At 34.7% G+C, this 27630-nt stretch overlaps 1 protein-coding gene across 1 annotated transcript; it reads left to right on the top strand.

Annotated features, from left to right (window-relative positions):
- Positions 1 to 31: 31 nt before the first annotated feature.
- On the top strand, positions 32 to 16073 carry LOC123557116 (ganglioside GM2 activator-like). Its single transcript, XM_053543453.1, has 4 exons — positions 32 to 192; positions 11372 to 11542; positions 14422 to 14592; positions 15917 to 16073. The coding sequence occupies exons 1-4, from the start codon at positions 118 to 120 to the stop codon at positions 16055 to 16057; spliced, it is 558 nt and encodes a 185-aa protein (XP_053399428.1). The 5' UTR covers positions 32 to 117; the 3' UTR covers positions 16058 to 16073.
- Positions 16074 to 27630: the final 11557 nt, after the last annotated feature.

Below are 27630 nucleotides of genomic sequence, written 5' to 3'. Positions count from 1 at the left end.
AAAATACTTGATGAGCGGTGTATATGTAAACAATGCACGGTGTTGATAGAAAATAAATCCCGTTCTAAAGCTCCACTTACTTCCTTGTTGCATCGCGCTGGTCAGACAGAGAAAACTATGAAACCATTCGTTGTTTTATTTACAATTTTCGCAGATGTAGTGTTTGCTGACGTTGGAGTTCATGAAATGGAGGTTTGTAAATAAAAGACGCCTTTAAATTGGTACTTCTAATTTTTTAGGAGCAGTGGCTACGATTACGGTACCGTAATCCTAGCCTCCGATTCTAGGATTACGGAAGTTCCGTATTCCTAGACAACCCTTTGAGGACAGGCTAGGATTACGGAGGTATTTAAAAGACATCAAATGTGTGTTATGACATGCATAAATGATGTTGAAAACATTAACATACTTATTTCAATTAAAATAACGTTTTTTTCATGCATGCCCTATTATTTCATGTTATCGATCAACAATTTTGGGTTAGTATAATCTTAAATGATATATTTATGGCGGCGCGCAGAAATACTATAGAAATATGAGGGTAAAAGTCTGTTTTTGAAAACATCTATCATTTGTCTATACTTTAAATTTTATGAGTTGTTTATACTAAATATGATTATTTTTCTTTTTTTGAAAATTGGCAGACAAACGAAGAATTATATTCTCAAAAATAGCTCAAAAGGATTTTAAATAATGTAGATCTACTTTCAATTTTATGATTTGATTTTGCCTGTCACTTTAGATTTCCGAGCGTATAGAATAGGGAGAAATCAACATCCATATACGTTTCTTTATTTCGTTTTCGCTATTTTAAGTGAAATAAGTAAGTTTCTCAACATACATTTGATGCCTCTTATATACTTCCGTAATCCTAGCCTGTCCTCAAAGGGTTGTCTAGGAATACGGAACGTCCGTAATCCTAGAATCGTAAGCTAGGATTACCGGTACCACTGCCTTTTTTAGGTGCCAAAGTACACATGTATGTACTAGCTTCAAGCTAAAAATAATTTCAGAGATGTTTATATGCTGTTATGGGGTGTGACCATCAGAAAATAATTTAATATAAAAAGCGTTGGCTATGGTAGCTAGAAATGATCTCCAAGGAGCAGGGCTAGTTTTCTCGGATATGAAACCCTAGACACTTTCTTACAAAAATAGATCAAGACAACTGGGAAATTCAGAGAGCCCTTACCAGCTTACGGAAATATTATAATTTGCATTATTTGGTGCATTTTGAATTTTAATGATAAAATATGTTTGAATTTTAACTGTTAATCATGTTAATTATAAATTCAATAACAGTATCTGAGTGCATGTCATTTCATCCCAATGTTTTTTCTTCACACTGCTTATATATATGACTATAAATCTGTCATAGTTTTACATGTTAATGATCAAACTTACGAAGCTTAGAAATTGTCATGAGTTTTATATTTCTTTTTAGATAATCGGATTATGCTCTGCAAGAGTTTAAAAAAGATTTCATTTTCAAAGTTCCTCGTGTTTATTCAGATATATGAGTAGAGTAATTCTATAGATATTAAACATAAATTTTCTGACTTACCACAAATAAGAATATATTCCTATCTACATGTACCTCTAAGAATCACCATTCACTTTAACTTAATATGAAAAATATCTGTAATGCATACAGATTTCCCTCTAAACATGTCTAAAATATCTGGTTGTAATTAACTTATCAGACTCATATACTGTGACTTTACAAATAATGTTACAAATTGATTGATCTACAGTTACCTGCTCGTATCAAAGCTCTTCATTAACAGTTTACCAAAAGATTGTAATCTTAGTTCTTCTCGCAATCATGCCGCGAGCATTGGTCTTCCTGCGAATATTCCACGAACTAGTATCAAATCAACGTGAAATCAATAGAGGCATGATCGCGGGTAGCAGCGAATATCCCATGAATACTTCCTGCGAATAGGTATGTTCGCGGCATGTTCACACCATGCATATTTGCAGCTTTTTGACCATTTCGTAAGGTAGGCCCGTAGCTACACTGAGACACAGGGAGGCGTGCCTCCCTGTTTTTTCTGCTAAGATTATGAGAAAAAAAGGATATATGTTTTGAGTCACTATCTTAAAAGGCATAACCGAACTGAGACACTATTATTTCATTTTAATTTGTTAAGCTATTTTCCGCCATTTTCTTAATATCACGAATAATTACACTATACATGACCGTAGCGAGAGACTAAATTTTACCGAGGCAAACGAGTACGTGCGTTTGTTCGTGGGTGTTAGGTAACTTTGAATGGTAAAGGCAAAGCCCTGACAGGCATTAATTTGGAAGGTTGTGTCCCACCCTCCTCCATAGGAGGGTTTGTGGGGGCTCCCCAAAATATAGGATATATGATATGAAAAACACACTTTGTGGCGCTGTTTTTATATTAAAGAGAAAAATTACCCTTTCACTATGCGATCTACCCCGGGTACTAATACCGATTTATGGTTCGTTTGTAGTGTCTCTCTTGCGATGGAGGTCTCTGATGCAACACAGGACTTACTTTTTGGGAGGTGTATGTCTATTCTTCTTGATGGAGCTGCTGATTTATCTCATACGAGTAAAATTAAATGTAAAGATGTTCAAACAATTTTCCCTAAAATCAAAGTTCCGGCTAATGTTGCTCTCATGCTGAAAAGGACATTTGTTTTCTATATAAAAAATCTTCTTTCATACAATGACAAGGATGTTGCTACAAAGATATCAGTATAACTTGCCACAGAGGTAAGAGCAAAATGCGTTTTAACAAATTGTTTGCGGCGTGAAATTAAAATAAAACTTCATTAGGTTGAAAAGAAAATTCAAATCCATATTAATTAATGATTACAGCATAAATGGAGTTTCATCAATTGCTCACGATACCACATGTTCTACCTATCGTCTGCTTCAACAAGAATTTCGCGCTTAATATTCTTCAAAATAAATGAAAATAAACTGCGCTGTTCTCCATCAATGATATTTTGATAAAATGAAATACATATAAACTAGTCTATAATGATAAATCATTAAGTTTCAAATGATTTTGCTTTTGGCACCAACAATTTCATCGATTTATTTTGAATCTTAACCATACTTTGAAATGAATTAGGTTTGAAAAAAAAAAGATTTATATTGTAGGAAATTAGACATAAAGTAGCTAGAAAACGTAGGTATGTAAACTTTTCTAGTGCCCATACCTCCCGATCCCCAGGTTCCGTAAATCATTGCTCCGGATATAAGTGTCCAAGTACGAAATGACGATGGGAGGGATGCGACTATTAATTCGGGATCCGAATGTTTCACAAATGAAAAATGCAGTCCTTTATGGCATGTCAAACGTTGCTAAATTATATATGTATGTTATTATTATTGTATGTTTGTTATTGTTATTCAGTGTCTTGTCATTCATGTTCTAAAAGTCATTATTGTTATTCTATATTTCGTTATTCTTATAATTGTGTCTTTGATATTGTTATTCAATGTCATGTCATTCATATTCTAAGTCTTACCATCATTATTCTATATGTCGTTATTCTTATGGTATGTTCGATATTCTTATGGTAAACGTCATTATTGTTATTCTATATTTCGTTATTCTTATTGTATCTTTGATATTGTTATTCAATGTCGTGTCATTCTTATTCTAAGTATTACCATTGTTATTGTATATATCGTTATTCTTATTGTATGTTCGATATTCTTATGGTAAAAGTCATCATTGTTGTTCAATATCTGACGATTCTATTTACAAAACGTGTCATTCTTATTCTATGTTATGTGATTGTATTGGTATAGCGTCGCTGTGCTATTTATATCGCGGGAAATCGCACATACAATAAGAATATCAAGCTTACAAAAACAATAATGAATATACAACAACAATAACGTCTTTTACAATAAGAATATCGAACATACAATAAGAATAATGACATATAGAATAACAATGGTAACACTTAGAATATGAATGACACGACATTGAATAACAATATCAAAGATACAATAAGAATAACGAAATATAGAATAACAATAATGACTTTTACCATAAGAATATCGAACATGCAATAAGAATAACGACATATACAATAACAATGGTAATACTTAGAATATGAATGACACGACATTGAATAACAATATCAAAGATACAATAACAATAACGAAACATTGAATAACAATAAAGACTTTTACCGTAAGAATATCGAACATACCATAAGAATAACGACATATACAATAACAATAGCAAATTTTAAAACATGAATGACACAACATTGAATAACAATAACAAACATACAATAATAATATATTACATATATAATTTAGCAACGTTTGACATGCCATAGTCCTTGTTAATGTTTAGAAATAGTATTTGGTTGGTTTAACAGGCCTATTTTATCACATATAAAGGACATTTATGTTGAACTGTGATAGACGTATACAGTGCATTTTGCCTTAGCGGTCACTTACAGGTATTAGTCATTAAGTAGCCAATCAAGAAACTTCGCAAACTGACTATTCTATTGTGCCGAATAAAAAATACTAAGACATTGTTTTGATATACTTATGGGCAACACTTCGGCTGATACTACAATACTGGAGCTTATTTGAAACTGAATAGGGAAGATCAAAGTTTAAACTAGTATCTACAATGTTTTAGACAGGCACTATGGATATATTTAAAGCTGTAAGACTTAAAGTGTAATTTTTCTAGTATGATAAATATATAAATTTTTATTCGTATAAAATACTCACGCGTACTACAATTTTGAAGCAATGGTAAGGGTAAACGTGTAACAAGAAGTTATCATTAGGTTCAACACATCTGACCGAAAGAGTTTTGCTATTGATCATTTAAATTCTAAATTTGACCGGAAACTTATTCTGTCACGCTCTTTGGAACAACGGTAGCTAAATGCGTCTCTCATTGGTATAAGACTTTTATTTCCTGCTATTTTTGAATTAACTTACATTTACAATATGGTTTTCTTTCTGTTTATATTATTCGAACGCAGTTATTAGGAGTTTTTTTCTCTCATTTTGTTTTACAAATGCAATGACACTGCAACTTATGCCCATATTACCAAGTAATGAGATCCAATCAACTAAAAGGCAAAAAAAAACCTTACCTTGTGGGTATGCATTTCGCTATTTACATTTGAAAGCACTTTCACCATTTTTTTTCATAGTATTTTAGATAATTTTTTGCATTTAGTGGCGTTTAGATTATGACGCAAATGTATCTGATAACATCGATATACTGTTATTTTGATACAGACAGTAGACATTTTTTGACCGGTAACTTGAGTCAGTATTATATCTTACAAATCTTTTGAAGATTACTAAAATTTCTTTACTGGCGTGTCTGAATCATGAAACGACCATGAAAGGATATCAGATTATGTTACCCTGACATCCATTTCTTGTAATAGTGGTAAAACTTTTGTTGGTATTAACCAGTATGGTATCATCTACATTTAAGCAAGATGAACATTTACAGTGAAATAAAGGTCTACAGTAGAAATTATTAAATGAATTACAGTTGTGAAATATTTACTAAGCTGTAGGACTAGGAGTACCAAAATCTGCATTAAGCAAATATAAAACATTTATTTTGACCGTATCCTAGAGTTTCAGATATGCATATGCAACAGAAGTGTTTTATCACTCACTGCACTTGCTAATAATTTCATTAAAAAGTGGAACGTCTTAACTGAACGACTGAAACATTGAGGTCTGATAATTCTTCAAACATGACCTCGTAAGCAGGAGACCGAAAAAGATGCAATCTAAATAATTTGCGCAAATGATTTGTAACAGTTTTTATGGAGGGGAGGAGGAGGAGGTATGTGGTGTTTAAGACCAAAAAAATCAACCTTGCTACGGTCCTATATTTTCTTCTGAAATACAAATCTACAAAAATACAGTTTACTCATATATGCGCAAACATTGGCACCAGCCTTAAACCCTGGCCTGATCTGTTTTATTGCTTCTTTCGATATTTGATAGAATTAAGCCCAGCTCTAGCTGAGAAAAGTCGAGATTGAGCTTTAATGTAATTTTAGGTCGTAAGTTATATATCAGTTTTTAACTAACGATTGGCAACTTTTACAATATCTTGGTAATTACATGTCCACGTGAGAGGTAGACATAGTGTAGTATCGTACAATCTTGAACAAAACATTGCATGTAATGTAGCAATGGTAAATGTATAAGCGTGTAATTAGACTCCAATCTGACTAAAGTACATCTCGGATCTCCTATTACGCTACGCATAGGATCTGACAACGAGCTATTGATAGCCTCGTTTTGACGACCCTTCCGCTAGCCAATCACGAGCTAACTTACAACATTCTGCAAGCTTTAAAAAGCTTTGGTTTTTGATATCTACAATTTTTATGTCGAAAGATGTCAGATAGCCTGTTAGCTCAGTCGGTAGGGCACTTGCTTTGTAGGCGATAGGTCCCGGATTCGAGCCATGGATTGACTGCAAATTTTTCTTACTCTGACATTCGAACAAGTTGTCTGATTGGTTCAAATAAAAATACATCTGTGAAAATATAAATAGCAATACTGGAAATCCAAAATATGCAGAAGACGTATGTGAATGGGTCGTTTTCAGATCTTCGTTTAGAAGATCAAGTACTTAAGTCAGATTGATTAGACTCCACACTGCTGACCGAAAGAGGTTTGAATTTTAAATCGGAAAATTGTTTCGCTACTCTTCGTGGTATAAAAGTAGCTAAATGCGTTTCCCATTTCTACAAGACGCTGTCTTCAGGCAATCATTTGAATTTCACAACTTCCATTTAATCATTTCATTTACAGTATGATGTCTGTTTCTATTATTCAAACGGAGTTATCAGGTGCTTTTTATTCCTATTTTATTTCACAAATTCAATGACACTGCAACTTATGCCCGTATTACCAAGTAATGAGATCCAGACAACTAAAAAGGCATAAAAACTTACTTTGCGGCATTCACTACGCTTCATACATTTTAAGATCTTTTTTTATCACAGTATTGTATATATTGTTTCATTTAGCGTGTTTAGATTACGATGCAAGTGTAACTTAATGAGTAACTTTTTTGACTGCAAAACTTGATTTACTATTATATTTGGTAAATCGTTTGAAGATTATTAAAATTTCCTTTCTATACTTGACATGTGTGTCTGAATCATGAAATGATATCTTAATATGTCAGCCTGGCATAGCCTTCAGTGCTATACTTAGATTTTTAATTTTAACTACAGTCAAACTTGCTTGAGAGACCACAACACTCAATGCTCCAGATAATAATCCTACCTTGCATTCATCCATACATCTGTATGTCACAACTTAGTGAAAAGTCATTTCAATGTAATGTTAATTTTCATGGTAAAGAATGAATAGTTTTTCTTATTTTTATATATGATATATGATATGATTCGAATAACATTATATCTAAATTTCAGATTAAATAGTCGATCTGAATTTATTTTATTAGACATACAACATTTTCTGATATCATACAATATGCATGTATCTTACAATTTTCCGCCATTGAGAGAAATTATTCTCGCAATAATTATCAAAAGCTTGATAGGTAGGACTATCTGCAGGAGCGGCTACATGGAAATTAAAAAACATTAAAACAACATGCTCAAAATGATCAATTTTTTGGTCTTGCATATTATATATAAGCAACAATCATGAATTTTTCAATTGCTTTTCATAATTTAAAATTTGGGTACTATCTCTATAATATGAGACCACTTGCATTAAGATATCTGAAATGCGCGCACCAACTGAAGTATGATATAGAGAATAATAGGTTAGTGCCGTAGAGGAGAAAGTTTATCTGGCGAGGTGGAGGAGGTTATCGGGTGACCAAGCGAAACCTGATAACGTCGAGCCGAGCCAGATAAACTTTCTCCATCTTAGCACTAACCTATTATTCTATTTTCTGTCATTACTTTCATTTTCCGATATTGCAATTTATTTTACAAAAATAATGTGTGCGAACAACCGCTTTAATGACGTCATATTCGTAATGCGTCACTTATATAATGACGTGAATTACCCGGCAAAATCGCAATAACTTCTGTTTTGAATAAAACTCATTATTTTCCACTCATTTTCATAGTTCGGACATTTCAACACAATGAAGATGGTTTCGTTGCAAAATTTTTTATGACAACAATATCGATCATAAGGTCACATAATCAACTGACCGTAATATACTGGTCACATGATCAACTGACGGTATATCAAGAAAGATATACGGCACCCTGATATCGGGTCGAAAATACTGCAAGTGACAGGATAAACTGAAATATCTCACAAATACCGGCACATAATTATAACGTCGTGTCGTGTTTTTACGCTGTTGTCATATAACAAACCTACTCGAAAATTAAAATTGAAGACATATTTGTCACACCCCATATAGCTCCCTTTGGATAAAGCTTCCCGGGGTGCTGTATTCGGCACACGTTTTCATATATAGCTCCTTGGGACAGAGGAGCTGTATACGACAAACCCGAATATGACTCCTTATACATGGAAAAATTAAAATACTATAACAGTACTGTTGGAGCTAGAGAGCGAGAGTGCGTAAGTACACAGTCCCGGAAACGGATATAGTTAGACCAAGAATCGCCATCCTGTACAAGAAAATAATAACTGGCAATTTAGTTAGAAACATGGGTTTAAAATTTTGTATCTGGTCTAGCAAATATGACTTCGAGTCCAAATACATACTTGATCATACTGTGGCAGGCACTAACCTTCTGTACTATATGACAGAATTATCAAATTTGGAACAAATGTTAATTAGGTGTACCTGAAGATTTTAGTTTTTTTTTGTCGGACTTGACGAAATAAGGTAATTGCCCCAAAGTTCAAAGACTGTCCAGAAATGTTGACAGGCAAATAGTGGTTTAGTACTAGTTATGACCCTTGCATCAGAATTAAGGCATCATGTTTGAAATATTTGACACTATCTGGTCTTTAGAAATGCAACATAACGAAATGTCCTAATAAATAAGCCACGTGGTCCATGTTGCATAAAAGCTCGAGGAGCTATAATTATACGGAACAAAGCTACAGGTTTTCCGTTTATAGCTCCAGTTTAAGCAAGGGAGCTATATACGGAGAATATAGTTCCGCGGGAGCTATATACGAAAAGGTGCCCCGAATATAGCTCCCCGAGGAGCTTTATCCGAAGGGAGCTATATCTGATGTGACACATATTACTAAACCTAGATTAGACACTACCGGAAAGCCTGTTAATTCATACAGGTGAGGCAAACTAAAAGACGGAGACTAAGTATAATAATAGAAAAAACACTACCGAGGCAAATGAGGCAGAAAAATGACCGAGGCAAATGCCTCGGTTGCCTCAATAGTCGCTACGGCCATGCTATATAGCACAGTCTTCGCACAACCTATGCGCCCGTTAGTTTATATTTCAGCTTAGACTGTCGCTGTCAGTTGGTTCATGTTCTTGCGAAAGAAGTTTTATGTTATGCATACCTAAATAAAACGTGGCGCTTATCTGACTGAATGTTGATATATTTTCTAAATTGATTCATTTTGACATTACAACAGAATGAAGTCTTGCAATCATAAGGTTTTGTTCTTAACACGCCTTTGAACATATCATTTCTAAAAAGTCACGATTATAGATCTACGTACAGCATTTCAAAACTTCGTTATAAGATTTCTCTCAAAAATATATAGTCACTTAAAAGTTAAGAACTTATATCAAATACACTTATTAATTGTTCGTAAGTGTGGAATCTTCCCTTTTATACTTTTTTATATAAATGTGTGACATTTTAGATTTTGATTAACTTATAAGTATAACTTGATGACAACATTCGATCTTTTAGATCTGACATGTGATACGCACTATTTATCCAAGTGCTGAATTTCAAAAATGTAATATTATTTTTAGAAGATTGACAAAATATATTATGTACTAAGTACATTAATTTTGTATTACATTTCTGTATTGTATTTGTATATGCATAAACTGTGTTGCTTCTTTCAAATTTTCGTTTCACGTCAGCCATGCTAAAAAGTTTATACATGAACATATCTACATTTACTCAACTGAAGATGTAAGAACCAAGCAAACATGACCATATGCCTTTAAATTAGCGTTTTAGAGTGACAATAATCGCGCAAATACGTTGGCTATTTCAAAACTCTTATTTTTCTGTAACTATATTAAAGAAAATTTACGCGAATCTTTTTAACGTCATTTATTTTTTTCCGAAATCGGTATCTTAAAAGTAACAAAAACATGTTTGAAATGCAGAAAAACGCACGAAATGACACCCTCGAAAAATAAATCCAGGGGAGCATGCACCCGGCCCCCTACCAAATGCCTCCCTATTTTGTTACCTCTGGCTACGAGCCTGTAAGGGAGCGGTCTAGCGCCACAATTGCCTTCTTTAAATGTTTCCAATAAGAAAATTTTGTTAAATTTTTAAGTTTTACATGCATCTAATAGACAAGCTGACTATTTCAGTAACAATGCCATGGTGTATTGAATTAAAACTTTAGGCAATGCTTTTTACGTAGTCATTAGACATACGGCAAAGCTAGATACACATGGTTGAGTTCAATTCAAACTTACTGTGACCGTTATTTGGCTTAGAAAATTTTGTGCAACTAACTAAAATGCAACATATAATTCAGGCTGTATTAAAGTAACAACAGTTTACTATACTTCACACAGTGCTTCCAAGTCATCAGACCTACTGAAATAATCAAGTTAGGTAACTTTTATTTGAACTTAATTCAAATTATGTCCCCCCCCACCCCGCCACACACACACACACACACACACACACACACTTTTAAACCTATAACATCATGTTAAAGTTTTGTGACCAACTAATTAATAAGCTATATCTCAGTAACAGTTAATGTATTGGAACAAAACTTCGCATGATACTTCCCAATCATTAGACCTTCTGTTCAAAATAACAAAGGGAGATAACTTCTAGATTGGATTTAGTGTAACTTATGGCCCTTTGTCTACCAATCAAGTTGTATCTCAAAAACAAAAAACAGTTGCATAATTTGGATTCACACAAAACATCCTTCTCATCATTATTATAAATTTACTTAGTTAAATACCCAAGTTACAGAACTCTTGTTTAGAATTATTACATATTACTGCCCTTGTTGACTTAGAAAATTTGGTTGAATTTTGCATGCAAGTTTGGACCTGGTGGCCATAATTAAATTTCAATTTGTAACAGATGTAATCAAAGAACTCATATACAAGCCTTGCAAAGATATGGCCCTTGTTTGACTTTGAAGCTGCCGAATAGTCCAGAATGCTGTCTTATGGACAGCTCTTGTTTGTCATTTCAGATTGGAAAAGGACTCCAGAAATTTTCTTGGGGAAATTGTAACAAAACGATCGTACCACTAGCTTTCAAAACTCTGTCACTTTCTCCTGACCCGATACAGTACGGACAGAAGCTAGTTGTAACAGCAGAACTAGATGTTACACAACCTGTTGGAACAACAAATACACTAAAGGTAAGCATGTTGCTAATGACTGTAAATCCGAAATTTTCAGAGTGGTTTATTTTCTCTCTATCTGTTCCTATTCATATGATTGTGCAAAAATGAATACTTGATCCCTAAAAGTGATATTATTGTTTTAAAGGGACTTTTCACACATTTTAAGTGACAGTAAATGTTTTCTGTCAAATTGGAATCCATAAAATTTGGGTACTCACTGTGAAAGTGACCGATGGTACAAATTGACTAGCATATAGTATATATTATTTTATCCTTAGGCTTATATAATATGTAACAGAAAGATTGTCTTGAAGGGATGATTTAGAAATAATGGAGAAAATCAACATTCCTGAATACCTTTCACTTATTTTTATTCACTTCATTATTTTGTAGTGTATAACATTCTATACCATACTTAGTTGAAATGAAAATGTTGAAAAATTCCGTTAAATTACCTTAGTAAACTGCGGGCGAGTATTTCGAAAAAAGACCCATATGGTTCATGATTTTACCATATACGGCAAAAATTATACCACATATTCCAGTTTCAGTATTAAACAGCAAAATGTTAGCCTGTCAGTTTTGAGTATCACCCTACAGCAGATTGTCACAGTTCTGCAAGTGTTTTCTTATTAAATTTGTAAGGCAGTATTTAGCATTCATATTAACCTTTTTACTGCAGTGTAGTATCATTGAAATACTTGGAAAATGTAACCAGTAAAAGTTTTAGCTCACTTAGCATGAAGTTCTCTGTGTGAGCAATTGTGATCACTCAGTTTGGTGCCTGATTTTTAGCTCACCTGAGCAAGAAGTGCTCTTTGTAAGCTATTGTGATCGCTCACAGTCCCTCGTTCTCCATTGACCTTCCATCCACACTTCTGACAACCTCTCCTCTAATACAGTTAGCAGGAAATTGATGGACTTTAGCCTTAATGTTCCTTGGAAGATCGATCCTCTTCATTTTTTTGTGACCGCTTAATGTCCGTCGTGTGTCGGGTGTCGTCCGTCCGTCAACATTTTCGAAACAAATCTTCTTCTTGAAAACCACTGGGCAGAATTACACCAAACTTCACAGGAATGATCCTTGTATGGTCCCCGTTCAAAATTGTTCAAAGAATTTAATTCCATGCAGAACTCTGGTTGCCATGGCAACCGAAAGGAAAAACTTCATAGCATAGAGCCTTGATATTTGGCATGTGACATCATCTTTTGGTCAAATTTGCCCCTGGGGTGAAAAGAGGCCCCGCCCCGGGGGTCACAAGTTTTACATAGACCTATATAGGAAAAAACTTTAAAAATCTTCTTGTCTTAAAAACCACATGACCTAGGCCTTTGATATTTTGTATTTAGCATTGCCTTGTGGTCCTCTACCAAAATTGTTAAAATTATGCCCCTTGGGTGAAAAGAGGCCCTGCTCCGGGGGGTCTCAAGTTTTACATAGACTTAAATAGGAAAAACACTTTAAAAATCTTCTTGCCTGAAACTGCAAGGCCTAGGCAGCAGTTTTGATATTTGGTGTGTTGCCTTTCCTAGTGTTTCTCTACCAAAATTATTCAAATTATGTCTCTGGGGTGAAAGAGGCCCTGCCCTGGGGGTACCAAGTTTAACATAGACTTATATAGGAAAAAAAATTAAAAGGTCTTCTTGTCTGAAAGCTCAAGGCATAGGCCTTTGATATTTGGTATGTTAAGCATTGCCTTAAGTGGATCTCTAACAAGTTTGTTCAAAGTATGCCCCTCGGGTGAAAAGAGGCCCTGCCCTGGGGGTTACTTGTTATAATTATGAGTTATATAGGAAATGTTGTTTTTTTCTCCAAAATTATCAGATCATATTTCCTAGACTGTTTAATTATAATTACCTGATGACCCCAAGTGATTAGGGATCACTTGACTGACTTGACCTACTGACCTACTTTCTTGTGTTTTAAGATAGAGCCTTGAAATTTGGATGACATGTACAGTTTTGCAATAATCACCGATCTTAAAACTGACTTTCGGTTACCATGAATGTGACCTACTGACCTACAAATGTACCTTCTTAATATTTTAGAATCAGTTTGCCATTTGAAACATGTGGCTCAATATATTACTCAGGTGATCCAGGGTCATCATGACCATTGACCCTCTTGTTCAAATACTTTTGCTTAATTGCACATACCAAAAACTTGAAAAATGGTACTAGTAGCTTCTGCGCTTGGCGCCCAGCGTTAAGAGGATAGTACTAGGAGTTGTTAGTCTGGTGTCAGTATTTAGACAGGGTAGGGTACCATGTCACATGTCCAGTTAGGCAGCACTATAAAGTTGGGCATTGTGCTCTGACTGCTAAAAGTAGACACCGTTTATTTGTCTGAAAAGTTGTTGGGAAAGATGCTAATCAAACCCAAATATGCACACACCAGCACACACATGAGTACACAGTGTAATGTGAAACCATCAGATTTTATAGTTTACAGGTACTTAGCCAGCTGTCATTGAATGTGCAGACACAAATAAAGGGGATCAGGGTGTACGCTGCCCAATAAAAGTTTTGCATTGTAAGACTACAGTAAATGCAATTTAGTATTTAATTGTATTCTATCTAACCCATTTTAAATAAAGTATTAAGCCATGCTGATGTAAGTCATGTGCTTGTCAGGGAAAGTTATCATAATAGGTAACTATGCTACTTCTGAAGGTATAATAGCTATGTTACTTGTTTAGGTATAGCTACGCCACTTACAAGTTGGTTGGTAATGTAATGCAGATTGTTTAGGTATATAGTTATGCTGCTAAACGTGTAGGTAATGCAATGCTATTTCTAGGTATAGCTTTTCTATGATTCTGATAGGGTGAATTAAATGTGAATGTTTGATTATAGGGAGATTACTTGAGGACTATAAAATTCTTTTTTTTCAGGCAGACATAATTGCAAATTTAATAGAAGGCCAGGAGAAGTTTGATATGTGTCAGTACAAGCCAGATCTGTGCCATATTGCAGATCTGTGTTATAACATCTCAAAGATTAAGATACCTTGCCCTAAAGTGGTACAAAAACAAGGCAGTGATTGTAAATGTCCATTGAAACCTGTAAGTATAGGAAACCAACTCTTCAATGATTGAAAACATCTCAGAATTTGAGCCAAGCTTCCAATTTTTGTCTAACAACGTGCTAATGCATAGTTTATGTTATATAATAGCTTTGTAAGATTACTAGAGTATTATGCCCTCCTTCGAAGAAGCTTCGTGGGGTATTGTTTGCAATGCGGTTGGTCGTCGTGAGTCTAGTCGTGGTCAATCGTTCCGATGAAACTCAAGAATGCTGTGGCCTAGGATTAATTGATAGAGTTGTCATAACAGCTGACGTCCTTATTGATTTGAGTCAAAACAAGGGTCAAGGTCACATGACCCAACAGTTAACGATTCGGTGTACTAATGCTGACTAGTATGAATTAAAGGAAGTGATCAACAGCAGATAACCCTACTGATTTTGAGAGTAGTGCAAGCAGTCAAGTTAAACCGTTTACAGACTATAACTTGAGAACGCTTAGGCCAAGGATCATAAAGTTGATAGGAAGGTTGGTCATGACAAGCAGATGACCCCTACTGATTTTGAGATTAGTAGTTCAAAGGTCAAGGTTACAATTACCTGGAAAAATAAAACCGTTTCTGGACGATAATTTAAGAACACTTGTGCCTAAAGATCATGAAAGTTGATAGGGAGGTCGGTCATGACCTGCAGATGACCCTATTGATTTTGAGGTCAGTAGGTGAAAGGTCAAGGTCATAGTGACTAGGAACAATTAAATCGTTTCCGGACGATAACTTAAGAACCGTAGGGTCTAGGATCACAAAAATTTATATGGATTTTGATCATGACCAGCAGATGATCCCTGTTGATTTTTAAGTCAAAGTCAATGTTACAGTGACCCTGAACAGTTAAACTGTTTCCGGATGATAACCTGAGAACGATTGGGGCCAAGATCACGAAACTTGATAGGCAGTTTGATCATGACCAGCAGATGATCCCTATAGATTTTGAGGTCAGTAGGTCAAAGGCTTTACTGACCCAGAAAAGTAGAACTTTTTTTGCCAAATAACTAGAGATCTAGACTATTGATGAACGATGGACATCTAGCGATCCTAAAAGCTCATCGTGAGTTGTAGAACATGCTCTTGGCAGCTAAAAATTTGTAATTAACTTAATTTTATGTGGAAATTACCTAAATTAATGAGTATTTCTTTTTTATTTCAATACAATTTCTAGTTTTACATTTCCATTTGAAATAAACAGTACTAGATGTTGTCTGTCATATTGCGAAATGGAAGTGATGCAAAAAATAACCAATCTGTGGTGTATTGCATTGCTTACTATGGATGATGCATTTTCTATTGATCGCTTTCTATATTGCAGAACACCTACACTGCTACAAAGATCCCTATCCCAATTCCAAGTTCTTCATTTCAAATTCAAGGCACGTTCGAGGTCACAGTTAATCTGTCGGAGCAAAATAAGCCAGTAGGCTGTTTCACCATGGGATTTTGTCTAGGGTAAGTATATACTTTATAAATTGAGAAAACATTTATATTCATGATAACAAAGCAGAAATAAAGCATAAAATATAAAAAAGGGCATACCCTGGAGCTGATGCATTTTAAGGTAGTGGACAAGTAATGACAAGCGGCAGATTACGTATTTTCCGTATGCGGCTTTGGCATGTTTGCGTTGAGCTACATTTGTGTCAAAGAATGCCGAATCGCCTATCCAGAGTATGTAATTGCACAGAAACTACAAAGTGTCATTATGGGTCTGTTGCCCGAAGAAGGGCCTTTCCTTAACTTCATAAAAATAAAATGAAATATATTTAAACAAAGAGAGTGTGTGCCATTTTGTGCCCCTCCCACCACTCATACAAATAAATCCCCACAATATTTGTGGGGATGGGGGGAAATGGGGGCGGGTGAGATGGGGGACACTATTCGTGTCATGTGCAAAAATGATCAAAAGTATGGGAAAATATGGCGTCAATTTCTTCGATTCAAACCTTTCTTTCTGTTCATGCATATATATTTAATCAGTACCATCGTTGGTTAATGATGCCCTGAATGCAAATGAGCAGATTGCATTTTAAGGTTGGATAGGAGTTATGGGAAATTTCATTTTCCATCTTTTTCTCAATAATCAGCTAATCTATCTACTAGAAATCTTCATGTTCGCTCCATATCTTCTAAACAGCTAGGAGATTTTCATTAAACTAACATCAACTATTTACATCATCAAGGTAACGTGCAGGTCCCACAATCCAGTTCAGTAAATCCAAGATCAAGGTCACTCTTGCAGGTCATTTCATAAAACTAGCATCAATTGTTACAATTCATAGCATATATATAGTGTATATTACATGAGTGTCTTTTTATATTGAATTTATTAAACGAGTTGAATAAAATAATCAAATGCGAGGCTCTGCCGAGCATTTTATCAATTTTATTCAACTCGTTTAATAAATTCAATGTGGAAAGTCACAGATGTAATATTCTTTTTATCACATGTTAGCTTTTCCTGTCGAAATATCAAAAATTCTACTTTCTTTTACTATATAAACAAGTCAATTTGACCAACGTCTCCTATACTATAAACGATGTCGACGTCAAAGCTTTATTACACAGTGTATTATCATTTTTATGTAATGGCTTTATTCTTACCTTCATTTCATGGACATAATTTCCTGTAACCATTGCCACTGCAGCTAGTAAATAGCCAAATCCTAGAGCAGACGACATCATGTTATTTCTCCAACGTCCCGTTCACATATGACAACCGAAACCAATCAACACGGAAGTTTTATTTCAAACAAAATTACCTCCTTCAGCCTATTAGTCACAGCTGTAGAGAGAAGATTAAAGTGTATTATCAAACAATAAAACATGGATAAATATCAACAATTCTAACGTATCGCATTGATCACTATCTGATTGATCAGCGATATAAAAAATGATATCAAAAAAAGTTATAATGCTTTAACCTTTACCCTGCTGAATTTTTAAAATGGACTGGTCCATCATTCAATATGGGCAATACCATTTATTATTCAAAGGGGTGTTCACAAAACATTTACTGACTGAATCGCAAAGGCAAAACAAACTGCCGCCAGCAGGCTAAAGGTTAATATTGTCCGTAAGTATTGACCTGGCACTCATGAATATTCCGTATGTTTCCGTAAATTAATTTTCGGTGTACGAACCCAAACAATGATATAGCTATTGAAAAGCTAATTATATACCATCACGTAACATGTGCGGATATAGCTGTGCGGACAAAGCGTTTTGCCACTAATCTCAGGGTTGAGTGTTCGAGTCCTCTGTCTGACCACTGGCACCAGATCAGAAAGAAAATGCCTCCGTACGTGTTAAACCCTACCCCTAGGTATTCTATAAGAACCATGGTCATGAACGGGAAAGTGCACTAACCCGTTTCAATCGTACATTTCTCAACTTAAGGCCTATGCTATTTTGAAATTCTGAATTAGGTGGGTGGGGTACATGATATTATACCTGAGGAATTTCGAAGTTACTGTAAAACAAATTTTATTCCAATGTGACAATACATTAAAACCATGAAGTGCTGAACTCTTACTTTAATTAAAACACTAAAGTGGGAAAAGTTGTCAGTATGTTAGGGTCACAATTTTCGGGGTAAGTATTCTATATCATCAAGCATAAATGCGAAAAAGTATAACATACATGATAAACCTGAACTATCCGTGTAAATGAGCTGAGAGCTATTTTTCTATTTCCATTAATTACTTTTCTAAAAAACACATTACAATTAACCAGGTGTCGATAAAATTTGTCATTTTTGTGCACATGCCTTTACACATTAAAGAAGTCCGAGCTATAGGTATGGTGTGCGAGAAGGGCCTGAGCGCTTACGTAGTGCGCATTTACAGGGAGTGTACTGCTCAGATTAAAAGGACACCAAAAGAAATAGCATTATAAATTTTGTAATACTATTATTTATTTACAAGCGTATGTCTGACAAAAGACATCGAGAATTCTAACTGGCCTTTTAGAAAGCTGTATTTTCAAGTTGAATTTTCCACTTTGGTTAAAACAGCATTTTACAATACATTTGTGTAAATAATTACTGACAACAGACGGAATATCACGGTAATAAAAATACGCTTGACCTAGAGAATGCTACAACCTACTAAACTTCAAAGTTTAAGTTTAAAATTATATTAAAGACTTTTGCTTTAAAGGGAAAGGCAACGTTGTTCTAATGTTAATTTTGTCAGCTGGGATTTCTTAGAAAATCATTTAAAGAATTGAAAGAAAATTCGAAATCGGAGTAAAAATGATAAAGTTATGAGCATTTAAATGTATGGTCAAATTGGCACCCATTGTGTTTCCACGGCAACAAAAAACAAAATGGCGGATTTATTAGATACACATTTGAACAGCATTTACTTATAACTGTAAAATCACTGTAAAATCATTTCTCTACTTTTTCCAGCTATAACGAAGGAAAATACCATGTTTTACACCTTAGACTCAAGAGACATAAGAAAATTAGTCTTTTTTAAAGGTTATTTGCTAAATAAATTATTCAGCAGTGTGTAAATGACTTCATATCTGCCTCCGTTATCAGTCATTTTCCTAAATTTCAAATTGCCATATCTTTTTCAATAGTTGTCCGATTTTAAAAATTCTTTCAGCGTTATGAAAAGCTAAATGTAACTTTCAAATTCGTATAAAAATATTTTTTTCAAGCTTTCTTTACATTTTAATTAAAGGTGAAAAATAAACTAGAACTCTACGATAAAAACGAATAGATCGTTTCGGAAATGTTAGAGAGTGAGAAAGCAAACCTATCGTTCGTATTATTTAGCATGGATGAATTTGCACTGGGATCATGGGAATCGTTCCGAAAAGGCCGGTTCGTCAGCCGCGAGCTAGCTGACTTCTATCCGGATGGCGCCTGGCATAGTGGTAGAAGTTGGGAGGTAATTGTCAAGCACAATAAAGGTGTCTCATAAGCCAAATTGGCTGACCATTTCAATAGTGGTGACACTATAATAAACAAGACCTTTACCTTTATACGGAAGGGATATGTTTCTTTTACCTGTAACATCAAAGCATTAACCCCTCGTGAAAATATTATATGTATGTGGCGTTCACTATTGATATATAATTGTAATATTATATTTTGACGTTACACTGAAACAAACAAATACCCTTTTGCATATTCATTTATATAAAAATATAAACAAACAAACAAACAAACAAACAAACAAAAACGGGAATAATGTTTATCTATTTTATTTTGTTGGATATAGAGTAACATCGAAACGAAACAATTTGCTTTTCCCAGGTTTTATTGGTAGGGAAAGACTCTAGGTACCCCTCCATAAATTTTTTTCGGGCTCAGGCGAGTACCTAAATAGAGACACCAACCTTCGATAAGTCAGCTGGTGGCTTCCTTACGTGAAGAATTTTACACCTCAAGTAGGGTTTCGATCCCACGTCGGTTGCAAGGAATTCGAACTAAGCCACCTTGGCCATCCGGTCATGGAGGCATGTATAGAAGTAACGTTTAATTATTTACCATTATGAAATATTCACGCTGATTTTCATATCCTGTGAATTGAACAATTATGTCCACGTTTTTCTTTTGCAAGTATCAAACTTATATATTCATTTAAATTCCGTTAACATAATGATACTCAATGGTATTTACCGTCAGAAATTACAAATGGTTTGTCGAATACACCATACTTTCAATTACAAAAGTTTACACACCATGAGGGTCGGAAAGCACGAAATTTACGTTCTTGAACGTATATATGAATCGCCATGCTTGAAATGTAAATAAAGGAGTAAAAGTAAATGTTTACATGATCGTGGAAAAGATCGATCTGTGATTGTCAATGCTCCCGATATGGAATATATATGAATGTATGAACACGAGCCGTTTCATCTTATGGGACTAACAGAAACACAGTAAGCGATTGTTTATTTATTGTATTTATGTTCTAGTAACCTTTGACACTGATTTCGAGGACAAGCCGGATTTGTGACACAAACATGTATGTTGTTGGGATGGAAAAAGATAGGTCCAAATTTTAAACTAAAAGCTGTATTGCATAAGTTCTTCGTTATTTCTGTTCATACAATTCGGTTGCTTAAACATTAGAATATCAGAAAATTACTGGAAATAAAACATATCTTTGAAAAAGTCCCGGTCTTTCATCATTTGTTTGGTTGGCGCATGTTTACAAATTTAAAGTTAAAAGCCGTGTAAAGTGATAATTTTGATGACACACTGGTTTTATTTTGTAATCGTGAGTGAGCGTTAAGTGATCAGAAAGATCGGACAGTGGGATGTTATAAAAAAGAGATGCTTTATTTAGATTAGAGAGTGAATCGCAATATACAATAAGGAATTCTAAGGTAAAATACTCCTTTTATTTCGTTCACTGAAGTAAACATGGCGGACATATTTTTGTAAAAAAATCGGTGCACGTGTGATTTGTGTAACACAGTTTAACGACGTTTTATTAGAAAACTTACGCTCAGCTCATTTACACTGACATATCCTTGATTGATGAATATATATATTGTATACATATGAGAGACTTACGGTACCAAATACCTACCCCGAAAATTTCTATGCATTTTCTTCCAGTACACTGTTGGGACATGCTTTTGAGTGTCATTGATATTTTATAATTTACTCGGAGATGCATTTTTTCATTATTATTAGCTTCTCTTTGATCCCCGCACATTTCTCGTGTTGTTACCACAATCTCAGTTTTACATAGGAATTTTACATTGTCAAAATAACATAGTCCTTAAACGCGCAGTTCGGTGAATGGGTACCTAGTATATTGAACAAGCGATAATTTATCTTCCATCGTGTACCAGTCACATTGTCTCAATATTCCATATTGCTGAGATTATCAACATATTTTATGCTTTCGTCAACGTTACAGAAAAAACTTGCTTGAACTTCCCTAATGAACATCCGGTCTAGAGGTCACGGCAGTACGCACATGTTTGGCGAAACGTAAACAAACAAAAACAGATTTTAAAAAAATCACAATTTTACACTAAAAATCGAAATGATGAATGAAATTCATCTTGTATATGATCTTTAATTTGAAATCGTACATTGGTCTGCATTTGTTCTGTATATTTTATTCATTTTGCACATTTTGCTGCATTTTCACATTTTAGCGAACACGTGTAGTAAAATGATGATTGACATACATTTTCACAACAGCCAATCAGAATGGTTTTGTAATCTAGAACGGAACTTCACCAGGGAAGTTCAAGCAAGTTTTTTGTGTAATGTTGAAATTACTATAAACTACGCGTTGTTTTTCTAAGATAAGATGTATTGAAAAAATGTGACCGGTACACAATGGAAGATAAATTACTACTTGTTTGATATCCATAGTACACATTTACCACACTGCGTGTTTTAGGTATGAACTGTGCGATTGAAACGGCTTAGTATATTTTCCCGTTCACGACCATGGTTCTTAAAGAATACCTAGGTGTAGGGTATAACACGTAGGGAGGCATTTTCTTACTGATCTGGTGCCAGTGTGTCTGACCAAATTATTTTTTTTATGATTTTATCTGTAAAAGACGGAAACTTGTCACACTTATCATGTTTTATCAACGAAATACTCTACTATCGATTACCATTCTTCTACGTACAAAAAACCGTTCTACAAAATGTCGTTTAAAATCTTCAGGACCGGACAAGCATTCATTCATTCATTCATTCATTCAACGGACAATTCAAAGAACTGTTGTTAGCGATACAAAATGCAATGTTTCATAAAAATATATAATCATAGATACAAATACAAACACAAGGAATTATATTTTAAAAAATGGTTAGAAAAGAATTCGAACCCATGGTAATGTGTTTTCAAGTCAGAGAGCTTACCACTACACCATGGTGTCGTTGGTTCTCTAAGTTGATTATTTTGATAAATCTAGATATTTTCAGGACACGAATATCACGTGAAATAACGAAAACGCCCGAAAATATTGGCGAAGATTAATGAGTGCCAGGTCAATACTTACGGACAATAACAGAGCACACACATACGAAATGTAAACAAATAAGTATCGCATAGGGCTAGTCATTTGTCTGCTTGGTATTTCTTTTTGTTAATTTAGAAGATAGATATTTTTGATTTAATTGATTGTTTTCTATAGGTTAGTTTAAGTATTGTTTCATTGCTAAAGTGTTCTTAAAAGATTAAAAGATATAAAATAAAGCCGGCGATTGGGTATTTTACGTAATAATGTAAAGACTTTGTAACAATTTAGCCTTGCAACAGTGTGAAGGCCGTTTAAATGAATTAAATAAACATTTAAGACCAGGTAGTTAAATCTTTATGAAAAGATACGGGGGTTTTATAGGAAAGTTTAATATCTGCAAATACAATGAGCCATTACTCGCCGATTTGCAAATGCAACGTAAAACAGGTGCACGGTATAGTTCATCTTAAACTAACATTATTTTTTTTTTCATGTAATGTAGACTTAAACAGGTAATATTTATTTTTATCTCGATCGAAGACAAATCTTGCTTCTTTTTTAGACCAAGTCCTTAACAAGAGTTCCCAGTACCTGAATGCTTACCCCAGAAAACTAGTAAATGAGTTGAAATGAAGTTTTGATACCGGGTCAAATTAAATTATACTACTTCTTAGTAGACATTTGCGAATTAAGACGAAGTGGAGTGTGAACACCTATGGCGATAGATTTTTTTACGGGGACTATCTCAACATTACTTTATTATATTATGTGCTGAGCATAATCAATGTATATATAGTAAATGGGTGCTGGATTCTTTTTGGGTCCTGGACTCTCTATAAATGTTTTTATCCTATATATCACCATTACTGACCAAACAAATACGCCGAATGCCTATGGTGTTGAGCGGTGATATGTCTGGCTTATTATGCCACCCTTATGCGATGTGAATGTAGATTTGGCTTCATCTGTTCTTCCGTCCATCTGTCTGTCAGAGAAAATCTGTAATACACGTATCGCTAAAAGTATTTAACGACCTTCAAGAATTTGTGCGGGGATGTTATTCAACATTGAGAGTTGCACACCCAAGACTTTAGCACATCTGAGCACAAAGTGATCTATTGTTTTAGTGCTGTGTTTGTTGTCCATCTTCGTTCGTCGTTCATAATTTAATTTTAACTGTCTGACTCTAGTGGCTGCAATTCTAGTCCAATCGTAATGAAACTTAGTCAGAATGCTGTGTAGAGTTCGACACTAGGTTATTATCTGACGAGGTCAGATCATAGAAAAACCTTGTTAACATTCTATATTCCATTTTTTTCTACTGGATCTATATACGACCTGGTCAGAATATGTCTTAATAAAATCTACATAACGTTGAAACTAGATTATCTACATGATCTAGGTCATAAGATGAAGTTAGGCGAAAATATAAAAAAAAATCGTTAACCCATGATTTATTTTCGATCTTTATAAAACCTGGTTAGAATATTTGACATTACAAAGTCTAGACACCGTTTGGAATTGGATTTTCTGTGTTTAAAAACGGGGTACTGAGGCTGCATCATAGAAAATAAAACATTGTTAATACTGTTTAGGCAATATTTTCTACTGGACCTGAAACCGGGTCAGAATGTATGCTGACTTTGAAACGGGGTGAAAATCTAGGTCATCAAGACAAATAGCAAAAAGCCTTGTAAACACCATACAGACTAAGTTTTTGACCTGAATTATATGAAACTTTGCCACAATTAGTCAAGTATGAAACTTGGTTCTCTAACGTTAAAAGGTAGGACAGTAAAATGAAAATAGAAAAAAAACATACTTTAACACTCTAATGTCATATCTTATACATGAATATTAGTCAGAACATTTCTCTTTATAAATGTAGAAATAGTGTTATCTGGGAGAAATCTGTGGTGTCCGATATTTTGTTAAGACAATCACTCTGACCAAGTCGCCAACGATCGGGCAATACTTGTTATCTCTGGAGTGTTCAAAGCGAAAACTGTTTACGTATGACAACGACCACGGAGATACACCGGGCGAAACTAGCACACCATGATACCTCGTATCAGATGCATGACTTGTAATGCTGAAGAAAATTATTAACAAGATAATGTAACATTTACAAAAAGTGTACATATAGTAGTAAGTAATCTAATTGTTTATATGCGTTTATTCATGCAATAAACTAGGCTTTTTGAACGTAAAAACATGTTGACCTTTTCTTTCGAGCGAAAACATATTAGGATAACGTCGTAAACCATAGTTAACGCTCGTAAACATGGTTTCACATTCGTAAACCCAAGTTTAATGTCGTAAACATAGGTTCACATTTGAAAACTATGGTTCACACTCGTGAACACAGGTTCATGCAAATAACAACCTAAAATAACAACCTAACTTCATAGTTCAATCGAAAGACCTAGTTTATCGAACATAAACCATGGTTTACGATTGATATACTAAAATTATCAAATCAACTATCAATTTCGGGCGTGAACATGGGTTCACGACCGTGAACCTATGTTTATGGCCGTGAACCTATGTTAACGATTTACGAGAGTTATGTTTCCGACCGTGAACCATAGTTTACGGACGTGAACCTATGTTTACGCCCGTGAATTTGGGTATACGAGCGTGAACCTAGGTTGGTTTACGTTCGATAAACTAGGTTTCTCAAACAAAACTATGATCTTCGGTCGAACACATAGGTTCACGTACGTAGACTATGGTTCACGCTCGTGAACTCAGGTTCACGCCCGTCATCACAGGTTCACGCTCGTAAACTTAGGATAACTACAACTGGCGTGCCATAACCGTGTCAGTTAAAGACTTAAAATGCACAGATGTAGAGGATTTTGTATGTTTTAGTGTAAGATTGAAATATCTTTTACATGTGAACATCAGATGCAATATTTTTACGAGTGGTATAGCCACGAGTGAAAAAGTAAGAAATGATTCTCATGAGTGAAAGATATTTTGATCTTACATGTGAAACAAACCATTTTTTTTTTAAATATCATGTTTAACTATATTTACCAGTTTCTATAGTTTCTTACCAAAGAAAACTAGAAGATTTTTTGTATGCCTAGTCGTACAGGCAAGACGTCAACACGGGACAGGAGCGAAAGTCAAAGAGACACTGATGGTTGGCTGCAATAGGGATCATCTATTTAGCATGTCCAATCATCCCACTGAGTTTAACATTCGGGGCTAGTAGTTCTCAAGTTATGAACTGGAAACGGTTTTCCATATTCAGGCCCCTGTGACCTTGAACTTTGATCGAGTGACCCCAAAATCAGTAGAATAATCTGCTCAGCATGTCCAATAATCCTTTTAAGTTTCAACATTCTGGTTCAAGTGGTTCTCAAGTTATTGATTGGAAAGTGTTTTCTATGTTCAGCCCCTTGTGACCTTGACCTTTGATGGAGTGACCTCAAAAACAATAAGGGTCATCTACTCTGTAAGTCCTATCACCCTAAGTTTTAAGGTTCTATGTCAAATGGTTCTCAAGTTATTGACCAGAAATAGATTTCCATTTTCTGTCGGCTGCGATCTTGACCTTTAACAGAGTGACCCCAAAACCAATGGGGGTCATTTACTCTGCATGTCCAATCATCCTATGAAGTTTCAACGTTCTGGGTCAAGTGGTCCTCAAGTTACTGATTGGAAATGGTTTTCCATGTTCAGGCCCCTGTGACCTTGACCTTTAATCAAGTTACCCCCAAAATCAATAAGGGTCATTTACTCTGCATGTCCAATAACCCTATGAAGGTTCAATATTCTTGGTCAAGCGGTTCTAAAGTTATTGATCGGAAATGATTTTCCATGTCCATGTCCCTGTGACCTTGGCCTTTAACATAGTGATCCCAAAATTAAAAGGGATCATTTTCTCTGCATGACTAATTATCCTTCGAAGTTTCAACATTCTGGATCAAGTGGTTTTCAAGTTATTGACCAGAAAGTGTTTTCCATGTTCAGGCCCCTGTGACCTTGATCTTTGATGGAATGACTCAAAAAACAATAGGGTTTGTCTACTAGTTTGAAGGTTCTAGATCAAATGGTTCTTCAGTTATTGATCGGAAATGAAGTGTGACAGACGGACGGAAGGACGGACAGGGCAAAAACAATATGTTTAGCCCAGTGTGTGTGTGTGGGGGGGGGGGGGGGGGGGGGGGGGAGACATAAACATATATTTTTCACTGTGAAAATACTAGTACCAGATATATTTCACTCTTATATTTATATTTGATATTCACTGAAAAACATGTTGCAGTGTCATATTGTCGAGTTGTGCCAAAACTTTTCCAAGTTGGCATTAAATTCGTTTTATCATGTAAATTTTGGATAATGTTTCCTTAACATACAACCTTTAATATTCATTTATCACATTCAAGTGAAATGTGTATCAAGTGGATTTTCACATATAATACTTGTATTTGTACATGCACAATAACGTGAGTTGTGGATGTATTCAATGATCACAAGACTATACACACTGTACTTAGCCGTCTGTCGTTTTTGTTTTTTTTGTTTTTTGTTTGTTTTTTTTTTTCCCTAGAGAAGTTTGAAAGTAAAGCAATATATTGGTAGTACATCGTCTTTCGTTTAACGACATCTTGTATACACCAAATGAAATATAAACTTTCGGAAAAGAGGTAGTAGTTTCAAGTATAGATATCAAAATTTCGCCCATTAGGCCTAAATTGTTTGTTTCCAATATCCCGACCTACCCTAAATTTTTGGCCCGATCCTAAATGATTTTATGGTCTTGGAGATTTTTTTTCAACTTTTTGTTAAAACTGCAATTTTTATACTTTAAACGTAGTCAGTGATGTTAGAAAACAGCTTACTGATGCTCTAAATGCTTAGCCCCCTTATTTGTTTTCATTTTTGAGACAAAAATAATTTTCGAAAAGTCCCACTTAATAAAAAGATTTAAAAAAAAGATACCGACCTACCTACATTAAATATTTTGAGCATGTTACCGGAAACTTTTTAGGCCTTAGGGATAACTGTAAGCTAAAGAAACTTCGCTTAGACCTACACCTAAAATCGATACAA

This window comes from Mercenaria mercenaria, chromosome 5 (genome assembly GCF_021730395.1).
Source record: "Mercenaria mercenaria strain notata chromosome 5, MADL_Memer_1, whole genome shotgun sequence".
Taxonomy (NCBI): domain Eukaryota; kingdom Metazoa; phylum Mollusca; class Bivalvia; order Venerida; family Veneridae; genus Mercenaria; species Mercenaria mercenaria.
Note: the sequence above shows the minus strand (reverse complement) of the source record. Positions and strands in the feature narration are given on the sequence as shown.

What these genes read in the sequence shown, in the direction of transcription:
- LOC123557116 (XM_053543453.1), top strand. Translation starts at nt 118, where the DNA reads ATGAAACCATTCGTTGTTTTATTTACAATTTTCGCAGATGTAGTGTTT. An exon ending in GAACAACAAATACACTAAAG is followed by an intron (nt 11,543 to 14,421) that starts GTAAGCATGTTG and finishes CTTTTTTTTCAG; the next exon opens with GCAGACATAATTGCAAATTT. An exon ending in GTAAATGTCCATTGAAACCT is followed by an intron (nt 14,593 to 15,916) that starts GTAAGTATAGGA and finishes TCTATATTGCAG; the next exon opens with AACACCTACACTGCTACAAA.